Source organism: Typopeltis vanoorti, chromosome 13, assembly GCF_054136105.1.
Source record: "Typopeltis vanoorti isolate ZY-2024b chromosome 13, IOZ_Tvanoo_1.0, whole genome shotgun sequence".
NCBI lineage: Eukaryota > Metazoa > Arthropoda > Arachnida > Uropygi > Thelyphonidae > Typopeltis > Typopeltis vanoorti.
In genome coordinates, this window is record NC_143561.1 from 92,446,685 (window position 1) to 92,466,742 (window position 20,058).

The following is a 20,058-nucleotide window of genomic DNA, read 5'->3' on the forward strand; positions in this document are numbered from 1 at the left end:
AGTGCTCAGCTTGAGATTAACACACTTATGATTTTTAATGTGCTTTCCTGGCAGAAAACAAAGACAAATTCAATTGTCTTCGTTTACTGTAAACAATTAACGTACATCCATGCCGAAGAGTATTTCCCCTAATATAAATTCACTACTTATAACTACATGCACGATACGGGCAGACGCAAATTTAACGAAGATAAAATTTGATTTTTAAGTCTCTCATGGTGATAAACATATCAAAAGATAAAGGGTTACTACAATTTGCAGACTGTGTTATATCGAAACACCATTGTATAAGTACCGCATTATACAAGGGTTACCTGTAATTAAAAAAAAAACTAAGAAAAGGTGAATGTATCTCTATGGAGAGCAATACAGGAATTGTGGTTGTGAAGTGGCAGGACAAAATGCAATGTCCTAACTCTTTCTACAAAGCATGTTGGTCAGATGATGACAATCAGCCCTAGTTGAAATTCTGAAGTAAATAAAACCGATGCCGTCGTAGATTGTAACAAATCTAAGCCTTTCATAGATTTATCTGACCAGATCAAATCTTACTCAACAATTTTGAGAAAGGGTATCAAATGGTACAGAAAAATTGCCATCAACATGCTTCTAGGGTCGTCTGTCAACACCTTTATAGAGGAAATAAGAGTGTGACTGGTAGAAACATCAATAACTGCTTTTAGAGAGCAAGTTGCTGAATCTTTGTTAGGTCTGTCTAAAAATAATCAAGAACGTCAATCCCAGAAGATGAATAAACATATGTTGGCAGATGTGGGTACATCCAACAGGCAAAGATGCATTGTTTGCTATAACAAAATATCAACAGAAAGTGGCAGAAATGTTGCAGCTAAGAAAGCATCGACTTCTCGGTGGAAATGTGACCAGTGCAAAAAATAATACTGTGTGACATGCTTTTGTGAAGCCCGTGATTGGAGCTAGTGGAAAGTGTATGTGTGAGGCACACTTGTTACATATGGCAGTAAAAGTGTTAAATAAGGCAGGTGTAAAATGGGTGACTGAAGCGGTGAAGCATGCAGTCTGGAAGAAAGAGGCATTGTGAAGGTAGCACAAGATGAGAGGAGATAATCATTACATGAGGAGTACAAAGAGCAAGCAAGGAAGGTGGCTCGCTTGGTAAGGGTAGCAAAAGTGTGGTATAAGCAGCAGTTAGCAAATGATGCTAAAAGAAATCCTAGGGAGTTTTTTCGATATGTGGCCAATAGAAGAAAGAATGATTATGGAAGGATGATGTTGGTCAGTGATAATGGGAGAATGATAAACACCGAGGAGGATTAAAGGTGTTAAATGAGCAGTTCATTAAAGTATTCCATCCTTGTGATTGTAACATAATGCATAACTCAAGAATGGTGGGAACGGGGGAGGAACCACTGATGGTGAGTAAGCTGGAGGTATATGACGAATTGAGTAAAGTTGATGTCGACAAGGCCATGGGACTTGATGGTATATCACGTGTCTTGAGTGAATGCTCCAGGATATTCATAATGGCTTTAACATACATTTTTAAAATGAGTCATAGATTAGTACAAAGGTCCCAGGTCCCAAAGGAATGGAAAGATGGCAAAACTGTTCTGCTTCATGAAGGAGGTGATGACTAAGGCTTTGAATTATAGGCCAATCAGCTTGTCTGAAGTTGTGGTCAAGGTGTTGGAGAAGCTAGTGAGGACAAAGATTCAGAACTGGGTGGACAACAATAGAATTCTCTTTAATTAACAGCATGTGTTTGCTAAAGAAAGACTGTTTAGCAATCTGCTTACTTATTTTATTATAACAAGGTGATGAATACATTAGACAAGGGGGATACATATACAGTAGTATATTTAGATTTTGCAAAGGTGTTCAAACATGATGACAAACTAGTAGTTAAATCGGATGGATTGGATAGTAAATCAGTGCATTTAATTGGAGACTAGCTGTCTGATAAGTTTCAACAGGTTGTGTATGGGGTGAGTGATATCCCAGAAGAGAAAAGTCACTAGTGGCATGCCATTGTTCTTTAATTTGTATGTAAATGACATTATAAAGGGCTTAAATGGTGATATAAAGTTGTTTGCAGATGATGCAAAGTCGGAGAGAATTATAAGCAGAGCAGATGTTGTAGTTTTGCATGAGGACCTAAATAGACTGTCTGAATGGATGAGTGTGTAGGGATATCAGTTTAATGTTGCAAAGTGTAAGGTTTTGAAATTTGAGAAGCTGAGATGAGATGTAGAGTATAGAATTGGTGGGGATATTTTGGAAGAGGTGGAGGAGATGAAGGATTTCAGGGTTGTAGTGGATAGACGTGAAATTTTGTGAACATTTTGCTGAAATTATGAGGATGACATGTGGAAGTGAGGATGTTTTGATTCTATTGTATAAGACTTTGATCAGGCTACACCAGATTTTCAAAAGGATGATGAGATGTTGGAGACGATTCAGAGACAACTGACTAAGTTGGTTTCTGTCTCTGGAATGTAAAATATGAAGACGGATTGGGAGAATGCAAATTACAGAGCCTAATGGATAGAAGGAAGAGGGAAGACATGATGGAGGCATATAAGTTGATAAGAGGGAATTGTCAGATTAGCGTTGATGAGATTTTTCACAGAATATCTGGATACATGAGGAGAATGAAAGGCCATTCCTGGAAGCTGTATAAGGTGGGTGTGAGCAAGGGAGTGAGTATTTTTTGCATGAAGAGTGGTGGGTAATTGGAATGCATTACCTGAAGAGTGTGGTGAATACAGGGACAGGAAATGCATTTAAGTGGAGGTACAATGAGCTGTGCATGTGAGAGTGGAACCTCCTATGATGAGTCTCTTGACTCCATGGCAGTCTATTGATATAATAATTTATGCCTATGATCCTATGGAAGGTTCTAACAAAGAAGTAGAAATTCATTTCCTACTTTGCTGTTAGAAATCTAACTGCAGAGCAGGAAATGAATCCCACCAACCACATAGAAAAGTTTTGGGAAAATTTGGAGAACAGGGCAAGGCTAATAATAATGGTGAGCACTTACAAAATTTCTGCTCAGTACATACTAATCATTATTAACTCCATGTTCCAACATAAAGATGAGCACAAGTTCACGTGGAGGGAAAATACAAGAAACGTCTCACTGACTATGTCATTGTTGATAGTGATATCTTCATGCTGCTTCAAGACAAGAGTGTACAGAGGATTTGAAATTGGAAGTGATCATCACCATATTGAAAAGAATGGTAGATAAGAAAGTTTTAAAAAGAATTCAAGTTGAGCAGCTTTTACAGGTAAACTGTAGACTCAACTATACAAACAAAAAAAAAAAAAAAAATCAGCTAATGCCTTTTTATTCCCGTATATATAGGGAGTAGGCGAGGCCGTTTTTAGCCCTATCTAACTTTTGGAGACTGAGTGGGCAGTTCAATCTCCACTGGTACCCAATCAGAGATAGCTGGCCCAAGGCTATCACTAATTTAGCGGCACACAGTGAAGAGTGACGGCTCAGCAAGTGCCACCATCTCGTGATCCCTGACCCTAACACTTGTATTTAATGTCTGAAATAACATGGGTTCTACGGTCGATTTTCTTGAGTTTACGGGACAAAAAACCCGCTTGCCTGTGCCAGAGATCAACTAACTCGGGAACTGGCCGAAAAAAGACTTAGAAAAATTTCCTCTAGTCGCCGACTAGACTCAAAATCAAATCTTCCTTCATGCAGCCAAGCACCATGGTGTGCAAATGCCACATCCACTGAGCTACACAGGCTTACTTTTTTTTTTAAAAAATCAGCTAGCACCTTTTTATTCCCATATATATAGGGAGTAGGCAAGGCCATTTTTAGCCCTATCTAACTTTTGGAGACTGAGTGGGCAGTTAACATTTCAGAAATAAGAACCAAACCTTGGAGTCTCAGTAGCAAACTTTGAAGAAAACATTGATTGATTCAGCTAGGGAGGAACGTCGTGAAGTTGTCTGCAAGGATAGAAAAATAAGAATACCATGATGGACAGAAGAATTTAAATAGCAATCCTGGAAAAGAAAAACGCATACTGAAAGTTCCTAGCAAATAAGTTGATGGATGCCCTAAAAAAATACAGAGAGAAATGTAAGAGAACTAACTTATGTGTAAAAGTAGCTAAACAAAAGTCAGAGGAACACTGGTAAGAATAAAGAATATAAATATCAAGAAGTGGCAAAAAAAAGGAGGCTAGTGAAAAAGCTCAGAAATGGAGGAAAGATTACTGTAAAAGAAAATAAAAGACGATAAAGGTGACATGAAAACTGAATATAAGGATATCCTTACCCAAAGTAATTATTTTGAAAGACTGCTAAACAAAACAATCAGTGATAGAACAGGAATAGAAAATTTTCAATAACCTGAGGTAGAAAAAGCCATCAAAAACTTGAAATGTGGAAAGGCAGTTGAATTAGATGATATTCAACCAAATATGGAGGTATAAAACTTCTGCAAGTGGCTTCACTGCATAATTCAGAGGTGGTGGTGGGGGGGGAATTGAAAGGTTGAATTCCAGATGATTAGAGTATAGCTCCCATCAATAAAAAGGAATAAAGTTGAATGTGAGATATACAGAGGAATTTCTCTACTAAGTATTTCAGGTAAGGTTTATGCAAGCATACTCAAAAAGAGATTGATAAAAATTGTGGAAGAAAAACTAGGAGAAGAACAAGCTGGGTTCAGGCTAAATTTTCACGTTAAAACAAATAGTTGAGAAATTATGGGAACATAACAAGGATGTGTACTTAAGTTTTGTAGGTCTGGAAAAGGCATACAACATGGTGCTTAGATGTAATGCCCCACATGATTATGTGGGGCAATATATAGTCTATATTTAAGTTGGTTACTGAAAAATACTTTGACAAGCAGAGACATACAACATGGTGCTTAGACGTAATGCCCCACATGATTATGTGGGGCCATATATAGTCTATATTTAAGTTAGTTACTGAAAAATACTTTGACAAGCAGTGACAAGCAAATTACTGTTCCTCTTTATGAAGCCTTGATAAGACCCCATCTTCACTACTGCACACAGACCTGGGTGCCAGGGTATCTTGGAGAGGATCCAGAGGTGAGCGACTAAGATGGTAGCAGGTCTATGGAATGAGCCTTACGAGAATAGGTTGAAGATTTGTAGGTTACAGAAACTGGTTGATAGGTGGGAAAGGGGTGATATGATTGAGACATACAAATTACTGAGGAGTTTTTACAAGATTAATTCAGAGGAAATTTTTCAGAACAGGTGTGGTGGTGGCAGGAGAACTAGGGCCATCCATGGAAACTGAGTAAGAGTGTAGTCAGCAAGGGTGTTAGAACTAGGCTTTTTGCTTGGAGAGGAGTGGAACAGGTTGCCACAATCTATTGTGGGTGCCATGACTGTGAATGAGTTCAAAGCAAAGTATGACAGATACTGTACAAATGTTGCATAGTTCTTGACATGATGTTTACGGCCTCCCTCAATGAGTCTAAGGACTCCTTGGAGTTGCCTGTAATAATAATAATAGTAGAGGGTGGGGAAAGGAGAAAAATGCAACCTTAGAAGCTGAGAATGAAGCTGCTAAGAAAGGGGTGAGAGCTAGATTTTTCTCTCATAGAGTGGTGCATGATTGGAATGGATTCCCATTGGATGTTGTGCGTGTGCAAGCAGTGTGAATGAATTCAAGAATAAGCATGATAGCTGGTGCATGTAGTATGTGGCCTCCCGTGATGAGTCCCTGACTCCCTGGAGGTCTCTCTTAATAATAATAACAACAACAACATGAGATGTGAAATTAGGTTTTTTTCTTGGAGAGTAGTGAATGAATAGAATAGGTTGCTAGAGTGTCTGTTGTGGATGCCATGACTGTGAATGAGTTCAAAGCACAGTATGATAGATACTGTACAAATGATGGATAGTTCTTAACATGATGTTTAGGGCCTCCCTCAATGAGTCTAAGGACTATTTGAAGTTGCCCATAATAATCATAATAATAATAATGTCTTCAAACAAAATAAATAAATAAATATACATATATCCTGAAGATGACATTGACATGAAGGTCAAAACGTCTTATTTTAATCTTAATTAAAGTAAGTTCTTTAACACAGTAATGTGTCTCCATAATTAGTCATAAGAATCTATTATCGTTCTGCCAGTATTCTAGCAGAAAAATAAGAGATTATGATATAATTATTAACTAGTCTAAACTAGATAAGGAATGGGAATTCCCCTCAGTGTAAGATAACTATTAGTTAAAAAGGTATACGAAAAACGTATTGTTTAAGATAAACTGCAGAAATATAAACATGGAAATTATAAGTATTCAAAAAATATAACAAAAAACAACTTTCATTCTCAGCTAAGCACATAATTTGCATGTATACTTACTCTAACTAGTGCAGCTTCATTATATCGACGTAGACTGGCTCCAGCTGATTTTGGTTGAATACCCCTAGAATCTCGTGAACTCTGTGAACTGCCTTGTTTAGCCCTAATGGTGTATCGATGAAAAGTTTTATGCTGTAGGATTTCCTCCCTAAAAAAAATCATACAGGTTATCCTATCACAATCCGATAAATTTTACACCATCTTAAATATTAATAAATTTATATAAATTTATTTTACAAGCAATACGAATAACTATTTCCACTAATTGTGACTGCACTAATGTTATCTGGACTCAACATCTTCCTCAGTATTTTGAGAAATTTTTTTTTTTAAAATAACCAAAACTGACATAGAAGCTTTCACTTGGAAAATTTATTTACTATTCTTTTTTGCTTTTTATATTATTATTATTACATGACACCTCCAAGAAATCCAAAGACTCATCGACGGAGAGCACCTGCTCTACAATTCTCTGTCTCTGCCACTCAATCCACCAACTACCATCATCATCTGAATGATGGTAGTTGGTGGATTGACATGCCCACAGCCTTTTGGCTGGAGAGCAGATACGCTTTCTTTCTTTTTTTGAAACAATTTATTATTATTAACATCTGACCTCCATGGAGTCAGATTCATTGCAGGAGGTACACACTATCGCACACAAAGCTCATCCGACCGTGTCTTAAACTGATTCAATGTGTTTATGTTCACAATGCACTCAGGCAATGTATTCCACTCACCAACTACAATCACTCTCCTTGTAAAAGTATCTGTTTCCAGGGATAGCCTCTTGTTCAAGGAAGCCGGAAAAGGAGATATTCCCCTCTCCCATTCTATGAAAAAAATCTCTTCCATGTCAACCTGATAACAACCTCTGACTAGATTATATGTCTCAATTATATCCCCCCCCTCCTCTTGTGCTCCTATTCATGAAGTTTTGAAATTTACATTCTCTAAATCTGTCTTCCTATACACCACTGACCACTTTAGTGAATCTTCTCTGGACCCTTTCTAACATATTCTCATCTCCATGAAAACCTGAACAAATCTGTATGCAATAATCCATATGAGGCCTGATCAAGACCTTATATAATTGCATCATAACCTCTTTATTTCTGCATGTCAGAGTCCTCCATATCATTGCCATTATCTGATGTGATGACTACACAACTTGTGTAATGTTAAGGTCCCTGTCCTCCACTACTTCCAGATCTCTCATCTCTTCTACCTCCTTTAAAGTTTCACCACCAAGTGTATACTTTGCATACCATCGTTGATTACCAAATTTCAAAACCTTACACTTTGCAACATTGAGCTGACAGTTCCACTTATCTGCCCATTCATGCAATCTATTCAAGTCTTCCTGTAAGGATAACATCTGCTTGGCTCTGAATTGTTCTCCTCAATTTTGCATCATCTACAAACAGCAGCATATCACAGTTAAACTCATTTCAATATCATTAATATACAAACTGAACAACAACAGTTCCAAAACTGACCTCTGCAGAACACCACTAGTAACCTTTCTCTTTCAGGGATACCCAAAAATAACTGAAATTATTTTTTTAAAAATATTTTTATTAAAGTTTATACTACCATATTCTAGTCTCTTTCAAAGTATTCTCCATTTGAGTCAATTACACATGTCCAAACATTTTTTCCATTGTTGGAAGCAGTTCTGGAACTGTTTCCAACAGTGGAAAAAACTGGAATACTGTTTATGGTCTCCACCAAATTTACTTCATCCACATCAACAAATTGCTGCCCTCTCACAGTTTTCTTTAGCCAATGGAATAAAAATAAGTCACATGGAGAGATTGGTCAAGTAGAGAGGGATTTGCATGTTTCCATTTACTTGATGCTTGTTTTGTTTCTGGATCATAACTGTAGCACCAAGACACATCCCCAGTCATAACTTTTAAAAGTTCTGGTCATTAAGAACTTGCTCCCTCAAATCACAGCACACATTAACATGATTCTTTATATTTTTTTTAATCCTCTTTGTGTAAACAAGGCACAAATTTAGCAGACAAGTTTAATTTGCAAATCTTCTGTTAAAATTCACTGGCACGAACTCTATGACAAATTTGTCTTTTCAGAAACTTGCTCAATGGTCTTCCGACGATCTTCATTGATTGCCTGGCAAACCTTTTTGATGTTTTCATCATTTCTGCTTGTCAAAGGTCGGACAGATCATGGTTGGTCTTCAACTGACATGTCTCCATTTTTGAAACAAGAAAACCACTCGTCGACCTGTGTTTTACCTAAAGTGTCTTCCTTAAAGGCATGCTGAAGCATAATAATAGTTTCAGCTGCAGTTTTACCCAAAAGAAAACAAAATTTTGCACATTCTCTCTGCTCCTTGTGCATCACAAAATCAGCAAACTTGCCAGTAAGCACTAACAAAAACATAACTGGAGCAATGAACCAGTTCATACAGGATGACAGTACTTGCCAGACTTGTGTAGAAAATTGTGCACTCATGATGCCTAGCAACATCGTCCGTAACTAGAAAATGCTTGCATGGCAAGTTTGGATTCCAGTTATTTTTAGGTATCCTCTTGTACAACTTTCTGATACTTATCTGAGTTGGATTAGTCACTAATCCAACTCAGAAGTCTGTTATCCAATCCTATTTGTTTCGATTTATTTAACAGCTTGTTGTGTGGCAGTCTATCAAAAGCTTTTGCTCTAACTTAGTGGTCTAAGTTTACCAGATGTATATTGCTTCTCCCTTGTCCAAGACCTTTGTCACCTTGTTATAGTACATAAGTAAGTTAGTAAAACATGATCTACTTTAAACAAACCCATGCTGATAACCAGAAGTCCTGAGATAGGCCAAATGATGGGAGTTTGTTTAGTAAGCCTTTGTGCCAGACCAGGTCAAAAGCTTTGAAGACATCACATGCAACCACTCGAAATTCACCAAACATCTCCAAGGCATTTGTCCAGAGGTGGGTAATATATGTGAATAGATCTCCTGTTGATTAGCAGCAAAGTAATCCATATACTGGTGGTCGTTTATTAGCTGGGTGTCTTCAAAATAGTATAGGAGTTGGGAATTGATGGTTCTCTCCATTACTTTAGATAAGCAGTAGTTTGACAGCAGCGATTTGTCACCCTTCTTGAGAATAGGTTGAAATAAAGCGATTTCCATGATGTGGGATAGATACCAGTGGAGTAAGAGAGTATATTCAGGTGATATAGGATAGGAATCAGTTCTGGTGCACAAACCTTCAGGACGATATTTTTCTGATCACTTTCTGGCAAAAGGATATGGGGCATTGTATACTGGGCATCCAGAATGGTTGGGGAACATTTACCATGGTTAGTTATGCATGCATTGAAGGCAAAGTACGAAAACAGGAGATTGGCTTTTTTTTTGTGGATGATCTTGAACTGCCTCCAAAGTGCCTTTTTCCAGATTTCATGCTTAAGCTCCTCATTCAACCTTTTAACCTTCAGAATACATTCAGATATAATACAATCCACTAACAATGGAATCTTTATACACTGCTAGTCTCGAATCACTCGTCACCTCTTTTACCCTTTTTTTTTTCTTTCATTCTATTCCTTTGCACACTTTCATTTGTTTCCACTAAACATCTAATATCCCTCTGCATATTCCTCATTTTATTCTTCATTTTGAATAACTGTTTCATCAAATCTTGCATTCTGACAATTTCACTCTCTGTCACTCGTGTAGTCTCACTACCTCTCATTCTACCACACCTTACTTCCATCTCCTCGTTTTTACTTTTTTTTGCTACCTTATCACTTACTTTTGCTTCTACATTCTTTCAATTCCTCAGTCTCACTAGCTTATGTTCCATTTCTTTCAGTTACACTCTCTTTCATTTTTTTAGTCTGTTTTGCATTCGTTAACTCATAGTCTTATAAAATATTGCACTTCCTACAAATCCATACTTTCTCTCATCTCCTGTTCAGTCTCTGATTTATAATGCAAAGATTACTTACTGGGTAGAATAATATATTTACCATGACAATGGAAATGTTTTATTAGTTTTCCAAGTATATTCGAGTGTTGATTTTGATAAGTTTGCATCTGATGTTCTCTCTGTTCTAGCCTAAATAAGGGGAAGTGCATTGTTTTAAACAGAGAGAGAGAGAGAGAGAGAAGCAAACAGAAACCACATGCTAAATGTCCCAAAAAAACTTGATTTCTAAATAAAACCAATGAAGTAAATGGTATGATCAGAGCCTCGTATATGAATTGTTTTAACAAGAGAAGCAGAATTTTTAATCAAGTGTACCTATCTAATTCACAAAAAAGAGGAAAAGCAGTTCTCAATCTGTACATTTTATCACCTCAAGGTAGTTAGTTCTCAAGCAATGCAAACTAAGATATCAAAAGTGAATGAAGACACAATGTTCATCATCTCTTCTCTATGATTCTTATTATCTTCATTCAGAGTACTGAATACTTCACAGTTCTATGGGGAGAAAATAATTTCAATGTCAGTCATGGCACTAAATGAGTTATTTGAAACTTAAGAGATGACATCATGAGAAGTTTGATAGCTGGACAGAAGGTTGTGGTTCATCTGTTGTCAGAGATTTGAAGTAATGAGAATTCAGATTACCAATGAGATTTATTTAGTTAAAACTTAAACTAAAGAAGTCTTGTTAGAAGCTGCCATTATGGTAATAAAGGTTTTATGTATACATGAGTATAGGTCTGTGTTAATAACTGATATGTGGACTGATATGATGTATCCATGAAACATCAGTATCACCGATATTATATTTTTGCATTTATTCCCGTTAAAGACTCCGCTAATTGTTTGCAGACTTTGTGTGATTCCTAAAATTAAACACAATATACTAATGCTTCATTGCCCTCTTCACAAGGATAATGAAGCATCAGTGCTTCATGAAGAGGCACTTTTCAACGCGTAAACATTGCATCACATTCATGTTAATAGCCTGCATGTGCTTTCAAAATGCATACATCTTTGCGCCCTTTGAAAAGATATAAAGAGGGTGCAGTGGATCAAATTCTTAGCATTCTAGTATTTTTAAACTGCTGAGAAGGCAAGGCTGGGTGACCTTACCCAGCACCTAACGGCTGTGATTGGTTATTATGTCAACCAATCCAACTGAACATTGTCACTTGTCATGAGTTGAGCGCTTTCTGTATCTGATGGCTATACTACAAACAGCTGTTACACATGTTTTCTGGAACTGAAAATTTGAAAGTGGATGTTAGGAGAAAAAGCCTAAATGTTTCTCTTGCTATGCAGTATAGCATCTGAGGTTGCAAAGTTTTTTAATGGTACAGAGACATTTTTATTCTAGTCCTTGAAAACAACAGATAGTAAAAAATATATATTCCTGAATAAAAACGAATATTCCGTGTATTATAAGACATTGTTGACGAAAAATACAAGCATATGTGAGATTGATAAGACAGACAAACCACTGATACTAATGAATGTAGGAATACTGGAAGTGTGGATAATTCCGATAATGATCAGATGTTATGTACACTGAGTAAACAAAAGAAACTTCTTGAAAAACGAAGTGAAACATACACAAACCAGAGAAATACACATAACATGTTCAACAAATTTTACGAAATGATTGGCTGCTCCATCAAACCATATTTATTCATGCCAAACTCTCTGTCTCCTCATAAGATTTTTTTTAATTATGCCATCGTAAATTCACTAATTCATATCCAGACTTTATAGGCTCGTGTTGTTTGCTCTACCCAGCAACTTATAGGACACACCTATTACAAATGTTAATTATTAATAATTCGTTTAGCATTAAAGAAAGTATTTCTACTCACACTTATTATTTCCTTTCATTTCCTATTCTCACGTCTTCTAAATGATGGTTCACATATTTTCATCTTTGCGTATTTCAAACATAACAACCAAATATAGCATTTTCCTTCATTGTTGTTTTCCAATAAATACTAAAACAAACCGATTGTTCCCCTTACTGCAGAAATATTCAAAGTTATCCTGCAATTAATTGCACCGGACCAATTAAGATGAGCACTGATGCGCTATGCACTCTCAAACTTTCATACTTCGATAAAAATGCAATCATACGGTCATGTGCGTCTGCAGGGGGGAGGGAATGGGAAACCCCCCCGGGATCAAGTAAAAAATTCCACAAATTATAATCATAAAAGTGATTGAGATATATAACCTTATACCCTCGACCATGGGAAGCTTTTTCTATCTTAAAATTTTATTATGGGTTGGCCTGTTTCAGTCCATGACAGGGTAGCCATAGAACACATGTTTGCAGCAATAAAGCACGTGTTCCTGTTTTTGGTTCATCTTTTTCTAATTTGTGAAAAAAACGTTCATTACTGCTATGAACAGCAACCAGTGCTCATTTGCCCTCTGTGTATAGTGAATCACTGAGTGAAGTGTGAATTGCAAATTTATAGTGAAACAGATTTAAACAGAAAAATATATTTTTAAAAGGTAAGTGTATGTAATTTAATATTATTTTACTTGTTAATTTTATGATTTTTTTTGCTTTTAAACTGAAATAATTTAATTTAGGATTTTAAGATTAATTAATTAGTTGATTTTTAATAAAATATTCAAGTCAATTTTTTTTATATATGAAACCGTGCTAAAAACCATATTATTTCCAAATACGTTTTTTCCAAGAATTAAAGACCATTAAAAAATAATGTATTTATAGTTTATATCGACAAATAATTACATAAAAAAATTTTAGCTACTTAACAGATACTCACGGTTCTTTGTATTCTTAAACCTTTTTGCATTTACCATTTTTTGTACTGTGCAAGCCTTGAGAAAGCTAGTCAGTTACTAGCGAAACTGGTAGTCAATTTGTACGAACAGAAGTACGTTTTAAATATACGGTCAATTAAACAATAAGTCTTATATTTTGTAACATTTTATGACCAAAAACATGTACAATTTATATACATCAAAATATGTTAAAAGACGTTTAATGATGTAATTATTTAATTACATCATTATGGGTGACTTTAATTTTCCAAACATTGATTGAGTAGAAGAGATATCTCATGATCAGAAAGAACAGGAATTTATTGAATTGTTGCAGGATAACTTTCTCAAGCAGTATGTAAAAGAAGGAACTCGAGGTCAAAGAGTGTTGGATTTGCTCATGGCATCAGAAGGGATCTCTGTCAAGAATATAACTATTTTACCACCAATTGGTGACAGTGATCATGCTGTTCTTTCTTGGGAAGTATCTATTTTTATTGAAACTCTGATTAAATCAGGCTATATGCTGAATTACAAAGCTAGAAATTATGGCCAACTTAGAAGAATATTATCTTTGGTTCCCATGGTATCAATTACTGGATGGAAAAAATGTCAGCAATGCATGGGAATCTTTGAAAAAGTGCTTGGATGAGGCAGTATCTGAATGTATCCCTAGTATTCGAAAAGTAAATAGGTTGGGTGTGAAATGGATGTACAGCCTTATTAAGCTAGAGATCCACTAGAAGAAGATGAGGTGGAAAGAGTATCGTGAGAATAAGAATGAGAGGAGTTATGAAATACATAAAGCTCAGGCCAAAAAAGTAACGAGTATTGTTGTGAGAAAAGCTAAAATGGAATATGAAAAGAAACTGGCCATGCAAGCTAAAGGCAATCCAAAAGAATTTTATCGTTAAGCCGCAAGCAAAAGTAAGAATGAATGTGGAAGAATAACTTTATTGAATGCAGATGGTACACGAGTGCCAGAAGCTAAGGAGATTGTTCAGTTAATGAGTGCTCACTTTGCAAAGATATATCACCAGGTGTATGTAGTATGGTGCACAGTGCTACTGCTACGTTGGATGAAGAGTTAGAGGTTCATGAAAATGAGGTTGAAGAGCTTTTGCATAACCTGGATAGAATTTGTCAATAGGGACAGATGGAATATCTGCCTGTTTGTTAAAGGAATGTTCAGCGGAATGGCTAGGCTTTTCACACATTTGTATAACTTGAGTCTCAGCTCAGGAATGGAAGGAATGTAATATAGTTCCATTGCACAAGGGTGGTGCAAAAACTGATGCGTCTAACTACCGACCTATTAGTATTTCTGGTGTGGTAGTGAAGATTTTAGAGAAGTTAGTAAGAACTCACATACAGAAATGGGTAGACAATCATTCTATACTCTGCAGGGACAGCATGGGTTTACTAAAGGAAGGTCATGTTTTAGCAATTTGCCCATATTTTATAACAATGTTACTGCTGAGTTGGATAAAGGAAATCGATACACTATGATAATGTTGGATTTTTCTAAGGCATTTGATAGGATACCACACGATAGGCTGTTGTGTAAACTGGAGAATATGGGATTGGAACATAATCTATTGACTTGGATCAGGGGATGGCTGACAGACAGATATCAAAAAGTGGTATACAACGGGTGTGAATCTGCCAGATTTAAGATAAGCAGTGGTGTACCTCAGGGTTCAGTCCTTGGGCCATTATTGTTCAATCTATATATTAATGACTTCAAGCAGGGTCTATCATCAGATTTGCAATTGTTTGCTGATGATACGAAGATAGGCAGGGCAATCAGGGATGCTACTGATGTTCAGCAATTACAAAATGATTTGAATAGACTGGAAATCTGGGCAAATGAAAATGGCTACCAGTTTATTGTTAGTAAGAGTAAAGTTATGCACTTTGGCGTGATTAGAAATCTAGCGGCATATTATGTTAGCAGGGTTATGCTACAAGAAACTGAGGAGGCAAGGGATCTTGGTGTATTGGTGGATAAGAATTTAAAGTTCAAAGGTCATCAGCAAATGTTGCAAATACAATTCAGAGGATAATTTCTATGCTGAAGCAAACCTTGACACGTAAGGATAAGGAAGTAATTTTGTCTATTTATAAGGCTTTGATAAGACCACACTTGGATTACTGTGCACAGATTTGGTCTCCCGGGTTCCAAGGGGATAAAGAAGCTGTGGAAAGGGCAAAGAAGAGTTACAAAGATTATATCCAGATTATGGGATTTTAGATTATGAGGACAGATTGTGAGTATGTGGATTACAGACCCTGGTTAACAGAAGAAAGAGGGGGTGATATGATAGAGGTCTATAAACTTTTGAATGGATGTTATAGCATTTCAAATGATGAAATTTTTCATTATATGGAAGGTGGGGCAAGAACACGAGGGCATCCATGGAAGTTGAGGCTGTTCTCAGTCAAGAAAGGGGTAAGAGCTAGGTTTTTCTCTCAGAGAGTAGTGAGTGAGTGAAATAATTTGCCCTTAGGGGTAGTGAGTGCATCTAGTGTAAATGAATTTAAGGGAAGGTATGATAGCTGGGGTGGATAATTTACAGCCTCCCTCGATGAGTCCTTGACTCACTGGAGGTCTGAGATAATAATAATAATTTCTGCATTCACATAATTTTTCTGTCAATAATATTTATCAATATTTCTTACTTATTAGCATGAACAGTGAAAAGAACATTGAAAGCTTCAACATGACAATGAAAATCATTAAAAGAAAGGACAACATAAATATACATTAGAATACTGTACTGTAATTATATTATTATTATTATTATATATCATTATCATATTAAGCAGAAAAGCATTGCATGCCTACACAGTATAAAATAACATTTAACACTTTGTGAATATTTACTTACCTATCCATGTGTAAAGGCTTAAGTGCTGGGAGAAACTCATGATAACAATTTAATGGAGTGAAATAGCACTAGAAAAGGATTAAAAATAGTATTTAATGCTTCTGATATTTCGTCTCAGTTACAGAGACATCATTAGAGAGTAAAAATGAGACTTGTAACAAACACACAAAACTTACTGAAACATGTGGACAAGAGTCCTAAATAAGTGAAGCACCCTCTATAGACATTTGTGAGCAACCTAGGGATCTCAAAGTAATAGCATTTCCCATATTTTGGGGAGTTTTATGCAACCATATTTATTCAAATTAGGCTGATTTTTAAGAGCAGCAGATTCTAAAAACAGTGTCTTCTCTATGGAGGCTCCCCTCTCACCTTCTCTTACCATTTTTTATGGAAGATTTTGAAAAACAAACTCTTGACTCAGCCTCTCTCAAAACTATCTGATTAAGATATGTAGATGATGTGTTTTGTATTTGGTCTCATGGCCCAGACACTTTTCTCTGACTTCACCTTAGAATCCTATTTACAATGGAAAAGGAAACTAATAATAGTCTAGCCTTTCTAGACACCTTGGTCACCTGTCTACCTAATGGTAACCCGTTCTTTACAGTATATAAGGAACCCATGCACACTGGCTGATACATTCACAATCCCATCCACCTGGGTCTGGCTCCCACTGATGAGACCTCAATAAAGGTCGAAATCGGTCTGGGTAATGGCTCTTCCCTTAGTGCATAGCATTATACATATCTGCAAGGAGATGTGCTTTGCATTAAGGGAGATACTAAGACAAGGAGTGATGAGAGCTTGGTCCACCTTTGCTACGAGTTGCCGCAGTCCTGAATTCAGGTGCAAACTTTGTTTGCTTACACTTGGATAAAGGATTAAACTAAATTTATTATAGTCTAATGAAGTGGGAAAAAACTTCTAACATCTTTCTCTAAATCCAGAGTAATTTAATAATAAGGTGGTACACCTTTTGGCAACTCGTATAAGTAAAGATGACCTCTGCATTGGTATCTCCACTTCTGGGCCTGGCCCCGCACTGATGAAACCTCAATAAAAGACGAAACCAGTCTGGGTAGTGGTCCTTCCCTTAATGCATAGCATTACACATATCCACAAGGAGATGTGTTTTGCATTATGGGAGATACTGAGACAGGAGTGATGAGAGCTTGGTCCACCTTTGCTATGGGTTGCCTCAGTCTTGAAGTATCTTCAGGCACAAACCTTGTTTGCTAACACTTGGATAAAGGATAAAACTAAATTTATTAAATCGATCAATGTTTACTTCAGGGCTTGCCAATGAATCTCCAAGGTTTGGTTCCTATTCTCAAATGCTAATTTTTTCTTGTATAATGTTTGTGTATTTTAGTCTACAGTTTAAATCTAAGAACTGTTCAACTTTTATTCACTTTAAAACTTTCTTACATGTTCTTCTTTTCACTATGAAATTCAATTTTATCCTGCTCAAGACCAAATGGTGATCACTTCCAATTTCAAATCCTCTGCACACTCTGGTGTCCTTCACCAGGGAGAAAAACATCACTATCAACAATAACATAGCCAATGAGACTTTTCTTATTTCTTGACTCTTCTCTCCATGTGAATTTGTGCATTTTATGTTGGAACATTGTGTTAGTAATAATCTGTCCATGTCCTGAGCAGAAATCCAACAGGTATTTGCCATTATTATTAGCTTTGCTCTTTTCTCCAAAACATTCTTATATGTCTGGTAATCATTTCCTACTCTGCTGTTTAGATCTCAACAAGAACCAACTTTTCCTTTTTTTTTTTTTGTTGTTGCCGCGTTAGCTACCTTCTCTAATGCCTCAAAAAATTCCTCCACTTCTTCCTTATTAGAATCTTCTGTGGGACCATAAGCACAAATAAGTCTCATTTTCCAGTTTCCCATTCTGATAATATCCCACATCACTCTACTTAATATTGCCAGCAATTCAAGAACATTATCTTCATATTAAGTACTTAATATTATAGCTATTCCTTTTCACTAATTGTTATTTCCTAAATATAGCATTTTGTATTTGTTGCTTAGAAAGATTTCACCTGTTTTTTTTGTCTTCTTTGTTTTGAAGAATTATCATTATTGTGAAATTCCTCATATATATCCTAAAGGGATATACAAGATAGTATGATAATAATAATAATAATGTAAATTTTTCATATAATACTAACTTACTACTGACAATTTTCATTCAGAGTAGTCTGTTATCTGTCAGGACTCCAGTATTGTCAGAAGTTATAATATTTAATCATCTAAGGCACATTGACTGAATTAGTACACCCAGAGCATGCTACAACTACGCCTCCATTTCTGTGATCATTGCCTGAAAAAAGGCATTCTGCTATTCTGGATTCTTTTTCCATTTAAACTTCTTACCTTATGGTACCCATCTTAAATTCAACTGATGTTGAGTTGAACTTTGTTTCAACAGCTGACTTTGACTGTTTACCTTGGTTCCCTAATGAAAATAGAAGGGAGGGCCTTGTTATACTGAGAATGTTTCAGCATAAACTTCTTTATGGAATGTTGATAGTATTGCTGATTTGCTGATTAACAAAGTGAATGCTATTTACAGTGAAAATGGAATTGCTAAGTTTTCCAGAGATCCCTGATTGTTTGCTTACCAATGTTAAACAATTTGAGTACACTCAATGCCTGACAGTTCAAAGTGAGCCCGCAGTGTGTGTGTGTCACAATGAAAAGAAGCTCAAGTATTCCATAAGCAGTTCCAGTATTTATATGTTCTCCGTTTATTTATTTATTTATTTTTTGTTTCTCAGTGTTTGTGATTTATTCTACACATAGCTGTTTTTTGTTACTTTTTTTTCATTTGATAAAACTTGCTAAAAAACAAAACTCTTCTATATTATCAACATCCTGAACTTTAAATGCCAGTCAACAGTATTCACAAACATGAATGGAGAACTACTTATTCTTCAATTTGATAACACTCTTCTTGGCATGAACACATTATATCAGCTCATTCATCATTAAAGAAGATTTCCCCATTGAACCAGGCATTTCTCATCTGAACAATCACTAGCTGAACACAAATTCTCAAATCCATTATTCCATTTTTTATTATTATTTTAGAATAGTGTTATAAGATTTAAAACACTTTCTCTAAAATCTTAAAAATATTTGATCGTTTTCAGATTTAATCAGTACTTCCATTCTTACAGGTACTCAGTTTCTGTGAATGATTCAATTAACAGATAATGATGCAGCACTGTTCATTCAACTGACATGCATTTCTAGAATGAAATCTAAGTCTGTTGAAGCATATCAATTAAGCTAACCACTACTAACTACTCTTTCATACTTATACATCAGCTCTTTGGAATTAACTGTCATCCTGTATTTTGAAATACTTCAAATTGTTTAAGGATTACACAACAGAAGAGATGGAGGAAGGTAAGGATAAGAAATGTGAAGACTAAAAATACACTGAATCTTACAAAAGTTTAATGACAATCAAAATTTGAATTATCAGTTTATGTAATTATCTACAGTTATTACAAAGTTAAATGAAGGAAATGGAGAATTAAAAAGGCTACAATATTTTAAACTTACCGGTTAAAAATGGCACTTGCAAAATGTCCTCCTCCTATAAGAATAACTGCCCACTTTGTTTCTTGAGGAATAGAATTTACCATTTGGATTAAACTATCCTCACTTATTGGTGTATTCTAGAATTTATAAATATTTTAATATATTAATTTTCCAAACTTTAAATTATTTTTAATTCACTGAAATACAGTATACATAAAACACTGCAAGAAGATAATCTATATCTGCCAACGTCTGATTTAGTGGATATTCCCCCAATTTTTGCCCTGTTACCTTTATTATTATTATTATTATTCTAGCTGTACAGAACAAGCATACAATTAATACAGTAATGCTGGAAAATTTTTCCACATAAGCTGATAGAACTATTTAAGTTTCTGTGCTAACAAAACTGATAGGTAAATAATATTTATTCCACAGTAAGACAATCACCTCAGTTACCAGAAGAGACCTAA

At 35.7% G+C, this 20,058-nt stretch overlaps 1 protein-coding gene across 5 annotated transcripts in view; it reads right to left on the reverse strand.

Moving 5' to 3' along the window:
- The window catches only part of LOC150100368 (tRNA endonuclease ANKZF1-like), a 197,498-nt gene that overhangs the window by 124,425 nt on the left and 53,015 nt on the right, over window positions 1-20,058 (reverse strand). For all 5 annotated transcript variants that reach the window (XM_090402734.1, XM_090402733.1, XM_090402735.1 and 2 more), the window contains exons 6-7: window positions 19,607-19,722; window positions 6,372-6,519 (exon numbers count right to left, since the gene is read on the reverse strand). In XM_090402734.1, coding sequence (XP_090258860.1) covers window positions 6,372-6,519; window positions 19,607-19,722 — 264 coding nt within the window. The remainder of the gene's footprint in view (window positions 1-6,371; window positions 6,520-19,606; window positions 19,723-20,058) is intronic.